The 24,218-nt window shown below is 44.9% G+C and overlaps 1 protein-coding gene across 1 annotated transcript; it reads right to left on the reverse strand.

The window, feature by feature from the left end:
- Positions 1-12,975: 12,975 nt before the first annotated feature.
- Positions 12,976-22,920, reverse strand: NPTX2 (neuronal pentraxin 2). The gene is made up of 5 exons (XM_059484706.1): positions 22,368-22,920; positions 20,789-21,005; positions 17,438-17,682; positions 15,807-15,986; positions 12,976-14,607 (listed from the first exon to the last, which is right to left on the reverse strand). The coding sequence occupies exons 1-5, from the start codon at positions 22,818-22,820 to the stop codon at positions 14,380-14,382; spliced, it is 1,323 nt and encodes a 440-aa protein (XP_059340689.1). The 5' UTR covers positions 22,821-22,920; the 3' UTR covers positions 12,976-14,379.
- Positions 22,921-24,218: the final 1,298 nt, after the last annotated feature.

Here is a 24,218-nt window from a genome sequence, read left to right on the forward strand (position 1 = left end):
CCTGTGCCAGCAGCTCCCTCAGCACAGCACCACCTGTGCCAGCAGCTCCCACAGCACCACCTGTGCCAGCACCCTCAGCTCAGCACCACCTGTGCCAGCACCCTCAGCTCAGCACCACCTGTGCCAGCACCCTCAGCTCAGCATCACCTGTGCCAGCACCCTCAGCACAGCACCACCTGTGCCAGCACCCTCAGCACAGCACCACCTGTGCCAGCAGCTCCCACAGCACAGCACCACCTGTGCCAGCAGCTCCCTGGCTCTGCCCACACTCCCAGCTCTGCCAGGCTGAGTCTGGGCTGCAGCCACAACATCTCCAAACGGGACAGGAGAAAGAAATTCCCAGCCAGCTGCACTCCAGTGTTGGGGTGGCAACATGAAACATGATTCCTCCTAAGGAGTCTTTATTAGCAAACACAGGCATACTGAAGATTTAAGGCTCAGTTCCATGACCTACAGCTCAATGTCCAGGGCAAGGAGAAAGCAGCACTCTAACCCTGGAATGTGCAGCTGGGTTCAGTTTAAAGCATCACGGAATGACAGTCAGGGTACAGCAGTGCTGGGCACTGGTTATTCCACAGCACAGCAGGGGCCATATTTAACAATAATGAAACAACAAGGAGGCCCACCTTTTTTAGGGCTCCTGTTTTATTGTCTTCAGTAGCTGTTTACAGGGAAATGGTCGTGGAGAAGAGGGTTCAGCTCCACTCAAAAGGAGTTGTGCACAGCCTGGGTTAGGAAAGACTAAATCTCATTGTACAGACCAGCCAGGTGCACCTCCACTGAAATCTTTATAGCTGTGTAGCATAAAAGTAGAAGAGATCAGCAGTAAGGACCACATTTAGAAATTAAAATGGGAAGAGGAGGCAAGAACACGTCATCCACCTCTTTGAAGAATGTTTGTAAAATCAGGTGGGTTTTACATTCTAAAACAAGCAGCTACCAACTCAAAACGTTATATTTAAAATGCAGTGTTATTTTAGACACACTTTGTTTGTGAAATTGGTGGGGATGGACTAAGAAGGGAGAAATTCCTGGATCTATGCCTCCCCCAGACATTTCCCAGACATTTGAGTGCCCAAAATACACACTGCTTTCTGTTACTTGATTCCATGGCAGCAACAGCTCTTTCCCACAGCCCCTGTGCTCACAGGCAGCAAAATCCCTTGGTTCCCTCCAGGCATCCAGCCCCCACCCTCACACTGCTGATATCCAGGAAATAAACCTACTTTTTGTGCCCGTATTGATTCTGCAGAGCTAGAACATCTTTGGGAAACAGAGTCTACAACAGGAATAAAAATGATTTGATTAACTCTGCAATTGTACTTATTGCTACTAGACCCCCCCCCTTTTTTTTTTTTTCTTCCTAATGGGATTATTGATTTGGAGTTTAGAGCAACTTAAATGTAACAACAAGACATGCTGTGCACAGAGATACAGCAAAGAAAGAAATGCTCACTTTTAACAAGGAGGACAAAGTAATACTTCTCTGAGCATATCAATGGAGATAGAACAGCTTTAAAATAAGAGATTTTTTAGGTGTTTTCTTGCAAAACCTAGGGATGCAGGTATTTGGTGGAGTTCCAAGGGACAGGGCAGCTTTCATCTGGTGCAGCAGCACTTCCCTCCCTGAACATGCTCCTGTCTTTCCCCCCAGGATGGTCAATCCTGGCTTGGAGCAGCCCTGGAGAGAGGCAGGAAGGATGCAAGACCTGCCTGTGGACCAAATGTGAGGCTTACTTTGGCCAGCAGAGCCCAGCTGGTTTAGACCAGCACAGAGAACACAAGCCCATCACTCTCCCTCTCCCATAAATGAGATTTGTTGGAAGTCCAAGACCTCACAAAAAAAGGCACACAGAAGAAAAACATATCCAGATTTAGCAGTAAATGTTATTAATGACCCCGGAATTTTTATTTTTTAAATTATTGCACATTACCAGCGTTGCCTTTGGAGTAAGGGACAACAACCAGACAGTACATCTTAGGTAGCAGAAAACCACAAGTTCTCCTCAGTGCAGATACTCTGCAGAATTGTTACTCTATGTAGAGCAAAAATTTAGACTGGTTTTTCCAGCAAAAAAAAAAAAAAAAAATCCTCTCCCCCTGAGAAGAGAGAACTGCTGCAGTCCATGGAGAAAGAAAAAACCAAAAACAAACAAGCAAACGAAAAATAAAAACGCAAAACCTCCTGCCTTAATTATACATTTACCATAATGACATACCAATCTCCAGCCCAGTTCTACAGATCAGGACATGCTGAAGTGATTCCCTGAATTAGGATGGGCACATTTACCTGAAATGCAAAGCAGCCCTTCTATCTCAGCTGCCATGAAAGACAGAGTGAACATGTACATCACGAAAGTTTTAAAAAATGGGTAGAAAAGTTCAGAGGCATATTACAGAGGAGTTCAGTGCCGAAAGCTGCAGAAGTCTCAGCAGAATGTTAATGTCAAGGACTACCTATGTGTAGGGAAACAGTACACACTGTATTGAACAGCCCGAGATCCAACCCTAAATAGGAGGGGGACAAAAAAAGAGAGAAGGTAAAAATGAACAGGTATTGATCAGCTCTAGGGGAATTGCTGTGGCAAAGACCACACTCAAACTAGATGGCTGAAGGCTCCTGGGATTTCAATTTTAAGATATTTATTGTATCACTTTGTAGTTTCAATTGAAAGTCCATATTAAAAGAATTAAGGGTGGGGTAAGTGACAGATCTTCAAAAGCTGATGTCTACAGGGAAGCCTTAGCAAACAACTGGGTGTTCCACATGGATTCACACTAGGCCTGGCACACTCACCACTCTCAATATAGCAATAAATACATATTCTACTAGCAGAGAACTTACAGACTGTACAAAGGACAGCACAGCAGTAAATAAGGATGGAAAGAGGCCAATAGAGTGGCCTGGATGGCTTAAAAGCGTGGGCTCTTTCCAACAAAACAGGCTCCCATAGAGCCAAGACACAAAGCTCTGTGTCTAGGAACAACAAGAGTTCAGCATGAGAAGCTGCATCCTGGAAAGCAGAGTGAATAAAGCATTTGGACAATGAAAAGAACCAGCAATTTGTCAGGCATTTCCCAGTGGCAAAGCTGTCTAATATCATCCCTGAATATATGAATCCAAGAACAATGTCTGCGAGTGCAGATGATATTTGACTTCGCTACAGGGGATTGGCAATAACCAATTCCTGCTTCAGACTCAGTGCTGGGGAAAGACTCATCATAGCAGAGAAGAAAAAGGCAAAGAAGTGTTCAGTGCAGGAACAGCCCAGGATGCTCCCAGTGCTTTGTGCCACAGGCAGGAGATGGCCACAGCTGCTTGCAAGGAAGGAAGGGGCAGGACAAGGACCAGCGAGTGAAACCTGCTGGTAAAATCAAATCAGGACAAAAAGAACTCTGGTGTGAGGCCTGGGAGGACTGACAGGGACACACTGCAGTGGGAAATGTGGATTCAGCACCTGCTGACATCTGACCATTTTCCAGGCAATCCATGTTACAGAGCAGGTTGCAGGCTCAGTAGAGAAATAACTGGGACTTGTGAGGGTCTACAGAGCTTTTTACTTGGAAGGTGCTTCAAGCCAAGAATTGCAATTTACTCTTTTTTGGTAGCTGTTGGGAATAAAGAGTTCTCAAATTCCTGTACTACAGTTTTCAAGGATACACAGTGTGCAATAAGGAATTTCAATCTCTCCTCTGCCTGTAATGGCTCAAATCCACTGCACCCAATGTTAGGCACCTTCTGTATCTCCAAAGTTAATAACAGTCAGAAATGTCAGTCCTGGGGGAAGAAAGCTGTTTCCAAATAACATCTCAAATCTTAAAGGCCTCTTCAGCACATCTGTCTTTAAGGAGAGTTTCAATTTAGAAACTCCCCCATTCCCATTTTAGGTCCCTTAGGCAGAGCTGGTTCTGTGCTAACCACCTCAGGGGACCAGAAAGGTGCTTGGGCCAGGCTGGGGACCTCACTAACATTTTTGTAGCTGTAACTTTCCCCTAAAGATTTTTTTCACTGAAGTCAAATACTTCTATTTCCTTTTTAACCTCTGTGTAGTGATGTTTCCCCCTCCACATTATTAATTTCAACACATGATGGTGTCTGCTGTTAAAAATTCCACAATAAATATTATTGCCAAGTGCTGATGAGCAGATGTTAAGCAGCATTTAAAGATTACAGGACCAAGGTAGGTCAGGTTATTTTGGTTCCCTCTGGAAGCTCTTTTAAGCTGATTTTATGACGAACCCGATTGCCTGCTTTCATTACTAGAAATTCACCATATCTAATCCCCTTGTTTCATGTAGCAGAGAGAGCTGAGTGACACATGAGTGTTTCTCTTTGTCCAGCTTAATCAACCAGCTGCAATTGCATTCAATCACCTTTCCTGGTGAATGAGCCTTCACTCACTGCAGCCTCATCTGGAGAATAAATTGGTACCCACGAGGAGAGCAGGACTGCTGATGGCTCTGCTGAAATGTTGATTCAGACCCACAATAATTCTCTGTTTGCATCAGTGACCCAGAGTACACATAAACAGTTTGTCTCAGTCCAAAAGTAACAGCAGATAATGCAAACTAATTCAGCTTGAGGCATGACCTGAATGCCAGGGTTTTTTTTTTTGGTGGAGCATCTGATTAAAGGGAGTTAAGAACTCCCCGTGGCTGAATGAGCTGAATGTTTGTCCTGTCAGGAGGGAAGAGGGGACACCCTCTGAAGGACACCTGGGCAAGGCAGCCAGCAGGTACAGAGGACAGAGAGGATGCCCAAAGCACACATCCCCCTGTTGGGGAGTTCATTTATGTGACCTGCACCCAAAATTTCCCTTTCAGGGGGGATTGTACACCCAGGTCTGGAGCATGTCCTGCCCAAGGACTCAGACTGACTCCCTCCTTCCTGCTCCCCCCCAGTTTCAGTTCTTGGCACCTGCAGGGGTTAAAGACTGAAGGGACACAAGCAGCTTAAAGAGGGAGGGCAGAAAAATCTGTAACAGGTGCCAGTGTCCTGATTTTTGTACCAGTAGGAAGCAGTGGGGTAACAAAATCTTCCAGGGGACACAAAACCTTTGGATAGACAAATCCAAAGGAGCTGTTAGATCAGGATTTGGAAACTTCATCCACTTGTTCTCAGTAGTAATCCACAGGCACAATGAAGTTTCCTTTTTCTCAGCAACTGTGTTCGTTTAGAGGAACACAGACATCAAACCCAAATTGTGTGCATTTAAGTATGACCTCTGCAACAGTTATAGCAGCAAAATATAGAGCAAACTAGGGCTTAATGGCTCCATTCAAGTACTTTTATCTCTTAAGGGACTGTTTCAGAAACGCAGCTGAACCCAGAGACACCAGCTTTGATTTCCTTCCCCCTCCCTTCCAATTCAGAAAATAATTTAAATTCTGCAAGTGCTAAATTGACCTTGCATTCTCCTCTGCTTGCCTGCTAACTACTTTAACGAGTGGTGCTTCCAGCCCTCCACAGCACATCCAGAACAGAAAGTGATGCAAATGTGAACTGATGGGATCAGAGAGCTTCACCCAGCCATCAATTTCTATATAAATCCAGATGGGACATCAACAGGAATCCTGCAGACAGGAGATGACCCAGAGCCAAGACCAAAGCAGCTCTAATAAATCTTGATGCTGTCATGTTGTTCTGTTACACTCCCATCCTTTTTGAGGTCTAAAATATTACATCAATTCCCATCTGGGGCAAGGCCCAGAGTGTAATTTCATTCTCTTCTAATGCTTCCAGCTGACAAAGCTGTCAACAGACAAGCCTCAGCCACTGAAACCAACACAGCTTCAGTGAGGCAGCAACATCCACAACTTCAGAGATAAACTGTGCATTAGCAGATACAATATCCCTTAGCACAGCTCTTAATTCAATCAACCTGCAGTTGTGACTTAAGCATTGATAATGCAACACAGTACAGTGAATTTTTCCAGAAAGCAAGCAAGGCTCTAAAAGTCTCCCACCAGTCTTGATTTTCTGCTCCAGATGGATTTTCAAAGTCCTATTTGAAATTCACTCTTCTTTTTATACTATATCCATGTACACTGTTCTCAGAGGTATACTTTGATTAAACAAAGATTTATGGGCTTTTGTTTTGAATTTGTATTTTTCAAAGCCAAAATGCATACAGAAAAAATTTAATAAAGTCTGAAATGCTGCTCGGAGGACACTCAAATAACAGAGCTCATGTTACTGGATTTGTGCTGTGCACTGTTGCAGCAGCATTGCTAATCCAGAGGTATCAAAGGGATGCTGAGGAGGTGCCACAGCAAAGTTTTAGGGTCAAGTTTTCTCTGTCAGCTCTTCAAGACACAATTTATAACAATTGTCATCAACAGCCTTGTGTGCTCAGCAGAAAGGAGAAGACAGGACTATGGAAGAGTTTTTTGGGTGTTTTCCCCACATTAACAAGTCCTCACTGGAAATTAAAACACCTGGAATGCAGCACATTGTATATTGCATGGACTGCAGCGAGCAGACACTCAATCCAAAGCCCTCCAAAGCCAGAGGATGGCTCCCAGAGCTTGAGCAGATTCCTGCTCACCCCATCCCTGCCTTTCTGAACTGTAGCAGACATCCACTAAAAAGCAACTTGGAAGAATCATTTCTCAATATCACAGAAAAATAGAAATAGCTGGAGAGTCTTTATCAGTGAGATATCCCCAGAAGCACATGAGAACCAGCTGCAAGTCTGACATGGGTTTCTACAGCAACACTCTTTCACCTTTGGCATTTAATTCAGATTGCTCCAGAGCACTCCTGTCTGCATCTGGAAGAATAAATTATTGTCCTTCTGGTAACAAAAAGTGTTTGATGCACACACCCCTCACAGGACAGGAGAATGGAAAAACAATGTCTGAAGGCAGCTGGTGCAGTCCAGACTCCTGAAATACAAACCTGACTTTTTGCCAAATCCAGGGGGAAGATGATTCTTTGCATATCTACAGCAATCACAAAAAAAATGTTATTTCCAGCATCCACTGCTGAATTCAGACCCAGCTTTCCCCTTACCTCACATACTGTCACAGCTTCCTTCCCCTTCTCCCCTCCAAGTGCTTTATGCTGTTTGAACCCCTCCCTTTCTTCAAGTTCAAGCAGTCTGCTACCATGAACAGGGGAGAGTAACTACATAAAGAGAGCTGCTACCTCTTAGCTCAGTGAACACCATTGAAATTTGCACCCTTCAATGGAAAAGCAAGAATATGAATGGCCAGCTTCTGAATTAAAGCACTGAATGGAAAATCAGGGCACAAGCCAAGGGATACCAGCAAGATTCTGCTATTACCTGTGACAGTGAAGGTAAATTATTTTTATTTTTAGTCCCCACCCTCAGCTGCCAGAAACTTGCCCCAAGGGCTGGTGCAGGGGAGAGAATGCCTAACACAATGCATCCACCAAAAATGCTGCCCAGGATTTAGCCTGCAAATGCCAAACAACACCCAGTTTCACACATAAACATATAAGGAAGATAGCAAAGCTAATATTTCAATTAAAGCAATAAATCCTCCACCTTCTCTTGTTTTCTGAAATGGCTTGGTATAAATTCTCATCTACAATCATTTTTTTTGCCTAGTCAGAAAAGGGACATACTCATTTGGCAGTAATATTTATTTTGCTTAGCAAATGCTAGCACATTTCCCCTTTTAACACATATAACCCATCTCTAAAAACTTGCCTTCTCACTGTGTCCTAAAATTACTGAGTGAAAATACAAAAAAAAGAGAAAAAGAAAAGGAGACATAACAGACTCCAGTGAATCAGAGTAACCCGCTCCAGCTTGTATTTTTAAAAATAGCTTTAAAGTCACACCAAATTTTTTTGTTTCATTTTTTACCAGCATGTTCAGACTTGTCTCAAACAGTTTCCTGTTCTTCTCTCATTCAAGTCTATGGAAATTTTGCCTTCAGTGTAACCAGAAAAACAAAATCAGGCACATTCAGTTCTCATAAAGTAATCAGAAAGACATTGAAGGGCACAGCCTAGTGAGGGCACCACTGCACATCTCTGAAATCCCTTTTCAGTCATCCCTTTTCAACCTCTGCCCATGGTGAAGTGCAGAACAGATGTCACTGAATTTCTGGGACCTAAACAACACCTCCTGCCAATGCAGCTCATGGATTTGAACAGGATTGAGGATTAAAATCCCAGCTACAGCCCTCAACGGGTCACCCTTGCAGCTCCGTCCCCGGGAGATGCCAATCCCAGCCTCCAGGACAGAGCAGCTGAGCTGGGAGCTCTGGAGGGGCAGCCTGAGCTCTGAGATTCTCATCCCAGCCCCTTCCCCTGGCCAGATGTGCCCCCCTGGGCTCTGCTCACACAGCTGGAAACCTGTGCTGCTCCTTGTGCATCCCCTGCCTTCACCTGTGCACACAGAGCCCAGCAGCCTCCAGGCCATTCCCAGAACAAACGGGCTGGCTGCTGTTTTCAGCAGGAGCCACTCTCATTGCTTGAGCAATATTTTTATGTTTTTTCCAAATCCCCAGCGTAGGGGAAAACAAAAAATACATTATCCCCCACGTAGTGTGTTCAAACTGAGGTGCCAGGTCTTAAATTAACAATCAAGAGCTGCATTCTGTCCCAAATACTTTGTCTAAAGCTCTTCCCAGCTGACCTGTGCAGTGAGTGGTGCCTGAGTAACCATAGCAGCACATCTGAACAATGCCAAACACTCCTGAGCAGAGCCTGGAGCTGCTGAGGGACGTGAGGAGGGAGCTGGAGCTGAGAGTGAGGGTGGGCAGGTGAGAGTGCAGGTACAGCCTCAGAATTCAGATGGCTGCACGAGTGAAAACGGGGGCAAAACCAGCTCTGGGAGCCTCCTGTGTTGTGCGGATCCCTGTGGCCTCCTGAGTGCCCCAAGCAGCCAGAGGGGACCCCTCCCTTGCAAAGCTTTTGGCCAGATGCATGAAATTACCCCTGAAGCAGAGAGGTATTTACCTGCTGCACTTATCCCTGGAGCTCCAAGCATCTGCAAGACCTTAGAAAAGCTAATTAGTGCACTGCCATAAATAATTTGATCTCTTAGGAGGATATGTACTCTCTACACAGTAAGTAACAGCTTTCTTTAATGGAAAAAAAAAAAAGGATGATTTGCCCATGTATATCTCTGTTTTATTATAGGTGTTTATCAACTGTATATAGTTTACCATAAAGAAAGCAGGGAAGCGAGAGAAAGAAAAAAAGAACAAAACTCCTGCCCAAAACACAGCTCATTGCTGTGAGCCACACCATCCCTGGAAAGCAAATCTAGGTCTGTCCTGTTTTGTCAGCCACAAATATCTCCTGCAGGGAAATCTCACATAAAATTAAAAGTCAGTGCAGATCCCTGCTCCCAGACCCTTTTGTGGCTGCAGAGGAGCCATAAATCTGCACAGGACAATCTCGTCCCAGCTCTGCTCCAGGGAGGAGGCAGCTGCCTGCTCTGTGCCCTCTGCAATGGCAGCAAAACCAATTCCTGCCTGGCACAGCAAAAGCAGCCCTTCTGGAACCACAGCAGGACAGCACATCGGGATTCCCACTGCAAATCAACAGCCAACACCAAGAAAATAAAAAATTTAAACAAAAGGAAAGTTATAAATTCCTCACTTAGCTGGTGTTGTTACCCAGAAGTTTTAACATCCTGTTTTTAATAAATGAGGTTGCCCTTTAAAGAGGTTTCCTTTCATCTGGAGAGGTCAGCAGAGCAATCTCCAGGAGTGGAGATAAACCTGGGTGATGAGCTCTGTTACAGTAACACAAGGATTTAAAGTTACTCATCAGCTGGTTTAAGTGTTTTAAAAGACAAAACGTAAAAGAGCATCTATTACCTTAAAAACCACCAAAACCCTCCTAAGAAACAGCCATAGTTACTTTTCTCAGTATTTATTCTTAAAAAGCACTCCAGAACTGCTGCTGGGAACAGCTTGGTGACACAAAAACCAGGGCAAGCCTCTTGCCAACTCCTCTTAGCACAATTGGGAAGCACACCCAGAGCCACAGAGGCTCCAGGCAGCCCAGCCCTGCCCCTGAGCCCCCGGACAGGCTGGGGGAACCAGTGGGTACCACAAAGACTCAGCATCCTCCTGTGGCAGCAGCAGGGCCAGGGGCTGAACTGCCTGAGAGCCAGCCCAGGTCAAACAGCACAGCATCCTTCACAAACAAAACAACTGCTCTCACTGCCATCCAGCCATCAGGGAGCTTCTGCATCTGAAGCTTTGCCAAAACATCAGCCCAGCCCTCCTGTGGAGGAAGAAATGGCCCCTTGAACTCCTTGTGCAAATTTATACTTTTCTAAGCACAGCCTTTTAGAAACAGCCATAGCCAAGGGGGCAATTAATTCCATTCTTTCCAGAAGATTTTTAGCTCTGAAAAACTCATGTATTATTTAGGCCTCACAGCTAACCACGAACATTCTCAAGGTCCAACTTTCTCTTTGTGAAGGGATAAAAAAGATCCAGAGACCTTTTGGTGAAAAATCTCTGGAAAAATCCCACATCACCTTCAACGCTCACCCCAATTCCCTGGATACCAGGAGAGACCTTTCATTTCTGGAGGGGTTTGGCAGTGCCTGACTCTCTCCACCAGCAGGGCTCTTGCTGTGTCTTGCCTCAGATTTCTAAGGAGCATCAAGGGATCATCATCTGTGGCAGAAGCCTCAGCCAGAGCAGTCGCTCTTTTTAGGGTTCCTGCACTCCTAGCAGGATTCAGGATGATGCAATAGAAGAAGGCAGATCTTCCCTCCCAGCCTGGGTAACTAAAATCAGCTGGATGAAGAATCCTTACACAGTCAGGGGCCATTAGCAAAGAAGAAATAAATCTAACCTATATTTACAGCAGCATTTTTTCAGAACAACTGTTACCCTGATTGAGAAAGTGCCAGATTTAAACAGCTAATACAACACAGCAGCTTCACTACTGACCTGCTTCTCACCTTTCCTGCTTCTCAGGAAAGGCCTGAGGGAAATCAGGTCTCTGAAACAAAACAGAATCAGCTTCTCCCTGGCAGTTCCAGGTATTCACTCACCTGGGAAATGTGTGTAAAATGGGGGTAGATGTTGTCATCTCATTGCAGGGGTTCCATACTGCTGTCTCCTTATCACAAAAGTTCCATACCTTCTTGGTGTTTCTCATGGGCATCTCCTCAGAGCACTGACTCTTTCTTCTCCACAAAGCAGCCACTGACTCCAGTTCCCTTCTCAACCTCCCACCCCACTCTTTTCTAGCACTCTGCTTCTCATTGCTTACAGCTGTGGCCTGTTAAACTCACACCTGTTCCTGATCTTTGATAGTTGACCCAGCTGCAACTCCTTAGGGGTAAGATAACTTTCTACACTATTTTTATTTTTCTTATATTCTATCCCCCTACAGGTAGAGCTTTGCTGGTCTTCTCTGCATTTGTGAGACCTAAACCAGCATTTCAGGGTGCAAGTGCAGCTCAGCCAAAAGCTGCCTGGATCCAGGAGCTGTTCTCCCATGCACGCAGGGGATCCCAGAGGCAGAGCTGATCCTCCCCCCCTTCCCCTACAGACAGCAGCTGTGCACCTGGAGCCCTCAGGCAAACTCCAAACACATGAGATGACTACACTTTCTAGTGGCCAGGCATGTAGACAAACAACTTGTCTGAGAAGAAATAAAACTGGATTTAAACACACCAAAGGTTCAGCTTGCTGCCAGCCAGCAGCCAGGGCAGCAAGGGTGCACAGAGAGGAGGGTGCAGTGCAGGCTGAGGAGCATTCCCACCAAGCAGGACCTGCAGCCCTGGCCACTCACAGCTCCCAGCACCTTGGCTTGCTGGGATCACTGATATTGCTTTCAGGAGCCCCAGGTCTGCCTGGTTTTAAATAAAAACACATTTTCTAGAAATCTGCACTAGTACATGCTCCAGGTGCTGCCACTCAGCCTTCCATAAGTTATTATTTCTGTGCATTCAGAGCAATTTGGGAACTGGAGGGTGTGCTGTCAGCTCCACACTCCATAAACAATATGGATGCTGGAATGTGGTAATATTTACTCCTGTTTTGCCATCTGCTTATATATTCATGTAAAACATGTGACTCCCAGGATGTGGAGCAGCAGAATAACAGATAAAGGTACAAAAATCAATACATCTTTTCTTAATGAAAAGGTACTATTGCACAAAAGAAAGAATAATATGTATGTGTGTATATACATGTATAGGTATTAAAAATAATGAAACCCTTCTCAATGAAATATTTACCTTTGGCTTTTCCTGAAGAGTCAGTGTCTTCAAAATCTCCAACAAACCAAAACCTTCCTCCAAAATCCCTACCATCTGAACTATTTAATGAGTAAAAACCAAACCAACAAAGTACAGCCCCCACCATTAACATCTTCCCATGGAGGTGGGGCTTCTTACTCAGGTGCATTTGGCTAAAGGCTGTGAGGGTTTAAATAGCTCTGAATAAAGAGCAACGTGGCCAAGGGATGTGTAAAGACCTCCCTCAGCCAAGCACTGAACTCAAACACTGGTGGTGGTGTTCAATAAAACAGCAAACCCCACCACCCACACGGGCTCCAGGACATTCAGCAGAGTGTCCAAGACAGTTTCACTGTTGCACCTTTTAAAAACAGAGTGAAATATGTAAAACTCCAGAGCTTAGCCCCTCCAGCCTTTGGAAAAAAAACAGATAAATAAAGGTGCATTGACTGCAGGGCTGATGCCTCTTCTGGAACCAGCTCATGGGAGATGAGAATTCTGCACTTTTCCTCACCTCACAACACAGATTCTTTTGACATGAAGTGAGTTTTGTGTTTGTTTTTTCCTTGGGGCAGGGAAAGCACTGTTGTAGGCTGAGGGTGCAGTGTGTGTGTGTTTTAAAGCCAATGATGACAAGAACACTTGAGGAATTTAGGGAATAAAGAAAACTCCTTACAAGACTGTCCTTCTACCAGTCTAGAGAGACAGCAGGTGAACTCATAGAAGCTATGAAAGAGAATATTCAGTGTCTTGTGTGGCTATAAAAGAATTAGGAGACTCATTTTACAGTGCATTTTAATTAAAAGTTCATTATAAGAATTTTCTTTTAAGAACAGCATACTACATATTCATGGAAATATGTAACTTTACCCTACAAATGGGACTGTCACCATATTATTCTTACAATTCAAACATATGAAAAATAAAATATGATATTTAGCTTTATAAATTCCCCCTCCCCCCCTTTAAATCCTTTTTCTTTTAAATAACAAAAGTATTAACTCTTTCCCAGTACAGTGCATTTGCTATCTGCGAGCCACAAACCAAGAATTCACAGCAACGCCAAGGAAACAGCAACATTGTTTGCAAAATATTGAGAGAAAATGATAAAAAAATATAATAGTCAGCCCAGTGCTTACAGAAGAGACAGTCAACAAGAATTGAAAGAGCAGCACATTTTCATATTACATAGGACCATTATAATAACATATAAACCAGTGCAGAAGACTTTTCTGCTGGAAAAATATATACCAATTCTCAGCAAGCAGAAACTGAACTTTGGCACTTGCTCATATGAAGGCCTTTCAAAGCAAAACAAAATGGAAATTCACTTAATCACAGCTTGTATATTTAAAAAAATAAAGACATTGAAGCAAGGAAACAATAGAGAAAAGTGTACAAGCCAGGTCACTAGGAATTCAGTACATTCAGCCTACAGAAAATACAAGTACAATCTTTGATCCACCCACCTATGCTGGGATCCTGGCTAGCAAAGGACAGGCTTTGGGACAGAACCTCACCTGAAGCACCTCTGCTTCAATGGAGCTGTGCTGATTCAACAGCCCTTTCTTCAAATTGAACTGGTACAATGTGTCTCCAAACATCACCTTTTTATCATAAAATAAGGATTTTTAATCTGCAAATTAAGAAGCAAAAGCCTTGCACTCAGACAGTGGCTGTTCTGCTCTACCCATAGCTGCACCATAACCACTGCAGTGTAAGGATTAAGTGATTTTTTTTTTAAAAAAAGGGCTAAAAAAAGAATGGCTTTATTTTGAAGGAGACAATAGACTGGAAGGAAGGGTTCACATTTAGTCTGTTATTCCTGGTGCTGTCAGCACTGCACGTTCTCAGGAACATGAGAGTGAAGTGTGCACCCTGTTCTCCCTCCCTGCAGAAGAGCTGATGTCTAAGGCCCAACCAAAAGGGTTCTGCAGGCCAAAGCACATTTTTGGATCAGGCCATAGGAAAGCAAGGGCTGCTCTGGTCAAGAAGTGCTCCTTTCATAGCCAGGCTCAATGCCCCAAACTAGCAGCTATCTTTGCATTGAGGCAGTTTACTCAATTTTTTTTATTCTTTCAAGGAGTTAAGACTGGGGAAGGGCAAGGAGAAAAAGAAGTGCTTTAGATTGCACAGAAGATTGTCCTACTAAAGGGGGCACTTGGATGGGAAGTGATCACAGCTACAAGTCAAGCAGGCGCTCCTCACAGGTCTCCACAGGCCATTTGGTAGCACCTCCAAACACATCCACGTTGTTGTCCACCCAGGGGATGATGTTGCCAGGCATGTTGATGGAGCAGTTGGCAATATTCATGATGTCTTCAGCTCTTAACACCCTGTCCCATATATTGAACTGGCTCATCTCCCCAACAAAGGCTTGAGTTGCATCAAATCTTCCTCCTACTGTGTCCTTTAGGCACATGAGAGTGAGGATTAGATGAAGAAAACACCAAAATAAACTTCTCAAACTTGAAGACCCTCCCCACCCAGCCCCACTGCTAGAGAGGGGTGCAGAGTTTGGTCACAGTGAACAAATTTGAGTTTCTACAAGGGCTACATTGAACAAGGCATTCAGTGACAAGCTCCAACCTGGATTGTGTCAAAGCAACTGAGGGCAAGCAGTGGTGACTGCAGAACACCACAAAAAGGCTGCACAGAACCAACCTTGCCCTGGAGCAGTAGAGCAGGAAGGCAGCTTTAAACTTGGAGGCTCATTTAAGAGCCACTGTGCAAGCCCAGCACAGGAGAGCTGCAGGGATGTGTAAGGTTACCCTGCAAGCTTTATGGCCATAGATTAAACCACAACTGTGCAGCCCTTGCCCAATTGTCTGCAGGGACTGGGAGATGTGATCTTTGGATCTAAACACCCAGGCTTTGTCTGGCTGTAAATGAGTGATTCAAACTGCCACTGCATAAGCCTAGAAGTGTTTTCTTGCTCCACTCACTACCCAAGGACAGAAATCACTCATTTTTGAATGAATCCAGTCATTCCACTGACTTGGAACTGATAGCACAGGACAGACCCCAGAACAGTGCAGGCAGAGATAAAGGAAACCTGCAGACAGTTTTCCTCACTCAGCAGTGAGCTCTGCAGAGTGCATTAGGATACTGAACTTGCCATTCTGTCATTTCTGTCATGGATAAGTATCTACTAAAATCAATACACACAAAACTAATTTTTCATTGCTCCAACTGTGAACCTGGGAATCCTGAAGAAAGGCTATTTCCAGCTACTTGTTACAATATTTGCTTTTTTTAGTAAATGTATAATGTAAGCAGGGCAATAACGTGAAACCAGGAGCCACACAATTCATGACTTATGAGATGTTAACTAGAAAGGCAAACTTCAAAATCCTCTGGGGTTTTCTTCAATATTCTAAAAGGACTTATTCTTAACACCAACATGAATATTCTGAATATTTAATAAGTGAAACAAATACACCAATTTGGGATTTCATTAAGTGGGATTTCATTAAGTACTTGTTGCCTTGTTTCAGTCTGATACTGTGTATACAACAGGATCAAAAGTTTAAGAAATTCTCACAGCTCTTGTTTGCTTGGGGAGTTTTGATTTTGTTTAAACCCTGGAACACCCTGTCATTCACTCACCTGTTCCTGACCCAGGATCAAGACACCTCCAGGTTTAATTGGATGCCAAGGAGCAAGATTCTCCCCAGTGCCAAGCTTCTCTCCATCCTGAAAAGCTTCCCACATTCCATCTCTGGTTGTCCATGTGATGCAGATATGATGCCATTTTCCATCACTGATGAAGAGAGGGAGCTGAGCAACCTACAAAAACCAGAATAATGCATGTGGCAACCCAAATCCAGCAGTTCAAGCCAAACATGTAAAGAGGAACAGTATTTACTCTGTCCTCCAAAGCAAAGCTTTATAGAGGCAAGAGTTAGTCCACATCCTGCTTTGTAGGATCCCACAGAGTCATAAAATTATTTAGGTTGGAACATCCCTCCAAGATCACCCAGCAGTGCCAAGGCCACATCTACACCTGCAGGGAAGGTGACTCCACCTCTGCCCTGTGCAGCCTGTCCCAGTGCTTTGCCACCCTCCCAGTGAAGAAATTTCTCCTCATATCCAATTAGAACTTCCCCTGGCACAACTTTTGGCCATTTCCTTTTTCTATTACTTGGGAGAAGAGCCCAACCCCATCCTGCACACATTAATCTGTGACATTTGTTGTTTAAATCTCAGTGCTTAGTGAGATTCCATCCAGTGCTCACATTAAGTTCCTCTCAGAATCTGGGGTTTGCCAGCACCATCTGCAGTAACAACTTTGACAAATGGATCTGTCTGCTACCAGGAGAACTTGTGGGAACTGCTCCCTAGGCCTCACAATAAGGAGGAATTATGCTCCTTTAGGAGTCTGAGCTGAAAACCTTCTCAGGTCAACATCAAGACACAAGTGCAGTGGCTATGGAGCAGCTGTGATGTGGAGAAATAAAAGCCTCACAGAATATTGATATGACAGACATAAGGAGACTCAAGTTTGCTTCTCTTCCACAAACCATTAAAAATAATTGGTTATTGATCTGGGAGGATGATAGGACTGTTAAAAGTCCATAATCAGCCACAAGATGAACCACCTGAGTTGTGCAGGAACACCTGATCCCTCAGAGAGCACTGAGTTACCAGGAAACCCAACTGAAGGTGGGGAGAAAGGACACTGGTTTAATGATGAGTTTCAATATTTTTTTCCAGCTTGTCAGAAACCATCAATGGTATGAAGTAGCTGTGTCTAAAGTCTGAAAAATTGTATTTAAACTGATGTTCAGTCACTGAGCATAACAAAACCAGAGCCTTTTGCTCTGTCTTCTGCAAAATTCATTTAACATTTGTAACTTCTACAATTAGAAAGATAAAAATACTGCAACTGGCTTAGATCTCACAGGTCTGGCAATGGTGTGGCTTCATATTTTGGTTGTGTTTCATAAAATAAAAAAAATTAAAACCCAAGAAGCCAAGATCTGCTTGTAACTTCAGACAACACAAGTGTGTGCACATCTAATGTCAAGCTGCTTGGTCCCAACACACAAATATCTGTACATTTTAACTTCTGCTTCAAGTGCTTTAATGGACTTGCAATCAGCCAGTGGGCAGCAGAGAAGCAGAGAGCAGCACCTCAAAGGCTTCTCTCAGAGGGAGGGAAGGAGCCAGGGCAAAGGCACCAAGGGGTCAGGCCCTGTTCTGGTTACACTGAGAACAAAGAGCTCCTCAGATCTCACCTTATCATTAATTAGCAGCTCAATTGGATTGTTCCCCCATTCTATGAGGACAATCTCATTGGCTTGCCCAGGAACAGCATATGAGAAGGGAGTGCCAATGCCAGGAGAAGCACTTGACCTGAGCCACAAGCACACAGTGAAAGCATAGAGCTCTGGCAGGGTCTTCTTGATCTTCCCATACAGGTAATTGGTGCGGAGAGGGAGCGAGACCTTGAACTCATCAGGTGACTTAAATGCACTGTTACCTGGAATCACATGGAGCAAAAAACCCTTAACAGTGAGCAAAACAATGCATTGATAAGGCTAACACACAATTGATATTGACAATCTTTGGTTTTAATCACTTTAGAGGTACAGAAAGAAAAGAATATTGAAGTAGTATTTACTGAATGTTGATGTAAATAGATTTTATCCACATTGTGATAATTTAGTTTATTTCAGCTCATTTAGAGCAAAAGAACAGATGGTAGACAATCTTTCATTGCCTAGTTCATGGCTGGAGGTCTCCCTGTTTCAAACAATTCAAACTGGTTTAAGACATTTACTGTCAGTAAAATGGATTCTCTGCTATGCTCATTATTAAAGCATCACAGAGCTTCACAACCAGGATTCCTTTCCCTACTCCTGCTACACAAGCAGTACCTCTGTGTTAAGATCTCAGGCTAACACACAGATTAACACTCCCATTCTGAGCAGCAAATCTGAAAAAAGACTCCACTGATATAGTCCAGAAAGCAGCTACATTCAGAACTGATTTCTACCCCATTAGCTGAACAGGACAAGATCTAAAAAGTTCAAAGTGATCTGAATTAAAAATACAATATCAAGCTATAAATTATGGGAAGATTAGACACTTAATTTACTATAAGAGCAGAAATTATTTAGCTTTTTCTAAAAAAGTCATAAAAACCAGTGAGATATTCTAGACATGCTTACAAAATTGAGAACTTTAGGCCAAAACTTTCTAAAGTTCCGATACTCTATATCATATACTTGATTTAGATGCTCATAAGTAATTTTCTACAAGTATTAAGAAATAAATCCCACATTGTACCACAAATTCAACCCCACAGTTCTGTAGTAATGTCACCCTCAACTTTTTAGCAGCCTGTTCTGAGTCTCCCTCATTTCCTTTGCTCACATTCCCGAAACAAATTCAATCCTCTTGCCAAATTTCACACTCCAGTCCAAATGAAAAGCTGTCACAAAAAATTGTCATAATTCTCATATGTATTTTTTAAATCATTGGCATTCTCTCATTTCCACTTCTCAGAAGCAACTGAAGTGTTTTGGCTGCGTTTTTCACAGAATGAGGGGGTGGGAGAAGAAAAAGCTTCTCTTTGGCTTGAATCTGTCATGAGGAACTTTAGAGACCTGAAATGGTCTAACTGGTAAGCAAATAAACACCAGGGTCTCAGGGATAATACTGAATAACCTCCACTAGGCTGCTACAACCAATCTCACACAGAAAAAACAGAAACATACTCCATTAAAAGAGCAATTATTTTTGGGCTAGATGGGCAAGAGATAGAGAAAATCTCTCTTTCAGAGATAGAGAAAATAAGTTTAGATGTAGTAAATGATCTGTTTGTTCCTCAAGCAAAGCTAGGAATCCCACTGAAGTCCAGGCACTACTATTTGCAGGATTTTACCTCCTGCTTTTTCTACTGCATCCTGCTCTGCTGTCAGTGGAGACAACCACTGAAGGAATTAACAGAAAACTTTGGGAATCAAAACAGATGTACAAGTTTTAAACTCTTCTGCCCTACTGCTAACTAAAACTGCTGTCACAGCTACAGATAAAATCCAAGGCTTACAGAGGCATCTCATAAAGTTGTTTTTTTCCACTATTTAGTCTCAGGACAATGAGGAGCTTATGACACTCCAGTTATCTGTAGGGAAGAAATGCTAAACAATACTGCATTTTAAATAAAAGCACAACAGAAATACTATTTTCAAATGAGACCAGACAAATTGTTGTCTGTATTTAAAATAAAATAATAAAAGATAAGTTCTTTCATCATTATTAACCTCACTTTGATTTGGCAGAGGAACCAGAACAGCTAAGCTGTACAGTAATAGCAAATTACACAAGTAAAAGAAGGGCTGTATCTTGGTTCCTGTCCCAAATTCTTCACTTCCCAAAGAGACTTAAGACAGCCCTCACTCCCCACACAAAAAAATAAAGGTGGGAACAGGTTATTTTTAGCCTAGCTGAATTACACATTCTTGTTCTCCCACCACTCTCTCCTTCTGATATGAGTCACATCTTTCAGAGACAAGGACTATCTATACTTGACTCATAAGACATTAACAGGCCACTAATTCTCCATAACTTTGGTTGCAAGTTAGGCTTTATCTTGGCTCTCAGGAAATGCTAAAAGACAGAGCCAGTAGAAAATCAGCTTCCTCCTTCTCTCTTTTTAGAAGAAAGAATAGATCCAGTATCACACACAAGCCCATTAGGCTGCATTTCTAATTTCATGAGATGTGCATATTTGCACCATTTGGAGGGCTTGTCCATTAAGTTGCTTTTAAGCAGAGTTATTCACCTTGGAAAATCACTTAAGGATTGGGCAGGGAGATTTACTGTAACTCCAGCCCTCTACAGCCCACTCTGTACATGGACACAGTCAATACAGAAAGAGTTCTGTGCTCACACACATTTGTAATTCAAATAAACAGATTCCACTCAAGCAGAGAGGTCTCAGTAATAATTAAGGCAAGAATCAGAATGAATGACTAGGATTATGAGAGCATCCCCCAGTGGGCCATGTGTAATCTACTGTAAACTCTGAAGGCTGTAAACTTTGAATAGAGCATAATTCAAGTAGCTGCAGCTACCCAAAGTCATAGCCAGTAACAAAAGGAAAAGCCACCATCAGTACTTCCAAAGCAGCAGGAAACAAAGCTGGTCTAAAATGCCATTCATTACATCAAAGGTAGTTTTGCTAATTAAATTTAGCCCCTATGACTCTCAGTCCCAATAAAGGCAGCTCTGCTCAGATGCATGCTTGACATTATGTAGCTATTTACACCCATGCCATACTTATTCCTATCTCCACTTGCCTCCTTACAGATCTTTCCATCCCACAAACACTAAGAGTTTCATCCTAGCCACCCACACACACCAAATTAAGAGACAGGAAGCCAAAGCCAGGCAACTGCCTGTCAAGCAAGAAGCCTGAGATAAAAGAAAAGGGAGAATCCAAGTATTTGCACTGTCACCTACTATTTAGCCCAGTACCTCAGTGTCTTTCCCTCAAGGCCCACATTTAGTCTAGCGCTCTGCAAGGAAGGAGTAAACAAAATTAACCAGGATGGGGAAGCGTTTCGATCCCGAGCAATTACCTTTCTCTAGCTCAGACACTCTTTCTAGCAATGCATTCAAGGCTGACTCTGTCTTCTGCCGGTGGGCTGAGGTCTCGTTGTGCAGCAGGGATTTCTCATCCTCCAGCTCGGCCACCTTGCTGAGGAGCTGCCGCTCCAGGTCCCCGAGCCGGCGCTGCAGCATCTCCCGCAGGTCACCGGGCAGCGCCGCATAGGACACGTTGGCCCGGAGCTGGTGCTTCAGGGCAAAACAAGGGGGAAAATATTGTCATTCCTGACACAGAAATGGCAAATGCAGGCGTGCTCCCGGCCCAAAGCAGCAAAGTAAAAGCGTGGAGCTCTCCATTGCTTTTTAGCATTTGTCATAGTCAGTGCTTTTATCAGCACTGGAGCTAAACGGGTCCTGAAACTAAAGGGCACTTTTGTTAGAGACTTCCACCACTTTATATGAAAGAGTTTTCATACATTTATGTTCAATGAAATCAATGTAAGGAGCAGGTCTGATGTAATTCTATTAGTACACATACATGTGGCACACTGGTCAATTTTTACTTTAGTTACTGTTAGTGACATGGCCAATGTAAGTAAACACAAAAACTATCACTTCATTTTAGATTAAAAATTAAGCTACTTTGAAAGCAGATTTACCAAAGTAAGACGCTCCTTAAATCAATCTAAGTACTAAGCAGTGAAAGTATTCCTATTCAAACTGAAAAAAGAGGCACCTCACACTCTCAAATAACACTGGTATCTTTAAAGATACTAAAAAAACAACATTTCCACCTACCACGTTATTCTAGAGGCGTTTCTCTTCTACAGCGCTAAAAGGAATGCTTCAGGAAGGCAGCAATAGTGGTAAAAGGAGGGAATGAATACTATCAGCTCATTCAGAACTGCACTTGCAAAGCAGCACTCACAGAACAGCCCTTGGGAAGTTACTCGCCATCCTCACATCAGCACTGACTGGAGGACAGCGGGAGCAGCATGTGAGGCTTTCAGGGTGTGACAAGCAAAACAACACCAGCACAAACCCTGTGAGAATCCTCTCTACAAAACATGAGTGCATGAGCAGCACTCAAACCATGGGCACTGTCCAAATGCTCATGGAAATCACTTATCGGTGGGCTTGGACCAAATCCCCTTTCTGTTCAGGGGCGCACAGAATCGGGTTCTTTCCATTCTGTGTCAGCCCTGAGTGCATCATCTTATCTGCACCATCTGCCCAACACAATCTCCTCATTACCACTGCTCTGTTCAGCACCATATGCCGAGGTCTTACTGCCCAAGACGTCAGCTTTGTGCCTCAAACCACATGAAGTCACATCCCCAGAAAGGGAGATTTACACATTATTAGTACAGAAACTAAGCTGGTGACAAGCAGGGAAACCATAATCTCCCCCCACGCAGTGGGAGCACACATTCAAGAGGAGCCCCTTAGGTATTTACTATTAAAGAGAGGAGATAAACAACCAAGAGACCAGGACAAGCCAAACCGAGCCGTTCGCCCGCGGGCTGGGCCGGTTTGGATCCATCGCCACAGGGATTTAGGCACCACTCGTGCCCGAAGTGCCCGCTGGACGTGCAGCGGCTCCGGCCCTACCTCCAGGCTCTCCAGGCGGTCCTTCAGGGTCTGCATGGTGCGGCTCAGCTGCTCGATGACCAGCGCCGGGTCCCGCGGCAGGTCGCCCATCGTGTCCTTGCCCTTGCCCACCTCGTTCTTCCACGCCCCCGTGGCGGACTTGCCGTCGGCCCCCTCGCAGCGGCTCAGCTTGCCGGTGAGCTCCCGGATGGCCTCCCGCTGGCTCCCGATGGTCTCCTTCTGCTGCAGGACGGTCTCCCGCAGCTGCAGCACCGTGGCTTTCAGCTCCTCCTCGGGGGGCAGCGCGCCGCCCTGCATGGGCACGGGGGGCAGCGGGCAGCCCGCGCCGGCGGCGTCCAGCGGCAGCGAGGTGCACACGAAGCGGCTGCCCGGCGGGCTCTCCTGCTCCGGGGCCGGCGACCCCCGCCCGCCCGCAGCTACGGCGAGCAGGAGCCCGGCGGCCACGAGCAGCATCCCGGCTGGCGAGCGCAGCGCCCGCTCGGCGGGGTGGCCGGGGCCGAGCCGCGGTGCCAGGAGCGGGTCCCGCCGCCCCGTCCCGTCCGTCCCGTCCCGTTCCCCTCACGCCGGTCCCGCGCCCGCCGCCGGCCGCGGCTTTTATGGGCAGCGAGGGCGCGGGGGGCGGGGCCCGACTCGCGCCGCCCGCGCTGGTTGGCTGCGAGCTGTGTGACGTCAGCCGGGCCGGGGCCGGGCGGGCGCGGGGTCGGGAGCGCTCCCGGACCGGGACCGGAACCGGGACCCGCGGCGGGGCCGCTCCATCGCCCCGTGCCCAGCCTGACCTCCCGTGGGTCTGTGACACCCCTTGTCCCTTGTCCCTTGTCCCCGCAGCACGCTCCGCCATAAAGAGCCCGGCTCCATCCACCTCGGTGCGCTCTGCCGATCCCGCTCCGCTTCGTCAGTGCCTTTCTGGGACTGAGCGGGTCAGGAGCGGACCCAGCGCCTCGAGGTGACCCGAGCAGTGCGGAGCAAAGGGACTGTGACTGTCCCTGTCCCTGTCCCTTCCCCTCCACAGCCTGGGCTACGGCCGGCCTGGAGCGGCTCTTTGAGCTACAGGACAATGCCGTCAGAAAAACGGGAGCCGTTCAAGCTGTGCATCACTGTTCACATTGATTATGGAGGGGAAAGAGACACGGACATCTCACTATTAGAGTACCACAATTCTATAGCTGGACCATAAGAGCATTGTGGTTTCAGCTACATTGTTTGTGGCATCCAATGTTTTTAATGCTGATCCTCTTATTCAGTTATTTTAAATGTATAATCCGTGAAGGCTTTTATGTTTTCCAAGTGACATACAAACACCAAACAGTTCTTACAAACTTCTTGTGGATATGCAATAAAAAGTCTGCCTCGACTGGAAAAACTCAGAAACAATTTCTTTATGCATCAGCAGAGGCTGCTCTTAGGACTCCCAAATCTTTGAGAAGAACTTCAGATTTTTAGAAAGTTGGTATATGGAGATGAAAGATGTTTTCTCATAGGGTAAGTAGCTCCTACTATGAAATACATAATGTTTTAAATAATAATGAATAAGAATAAAGAATATGTAATTGAAAATAAGTTTAGTTTTTCAGTCAGCATGAGAATTGCTTTGTAACAAAATGACTTAACAAGTTTCCAGGAGTGTGCACCACAGGGACAGTTAAATCTGATGGTTTCATGGAGCCCAGGTTATTTGTTCAGGTCTTCCAGCAATGTCCTGTTTAGAGTCACACGAGTCAAAGGCGCTGTTCAGCCAGGTGGTTGGGATGCAGCTCCTGTTGCTCACTCCGGGGAGAGCACACCGGGGGCAGGCAGAGTTCAAAATGCAACCAGGAGCTCCGATTTCTGTCTGAGCTCCCTTTGTCTGGAAAC

Source organism: Ammospiza nelsoni, chromosome 17, assembly GCF_027579445.1.
Source record: "Ammospiza nelsoni isolate bAmmNel1 chromosome 17, bAmmNel1.pri, whole genome shotgun sequence".
Lineage (NCBI taxonomy): Eukaryota > Metazoa > Chordata > Aves > Passeriformes > Passerellidae > Ammospiza > Ammospiza nelsoni.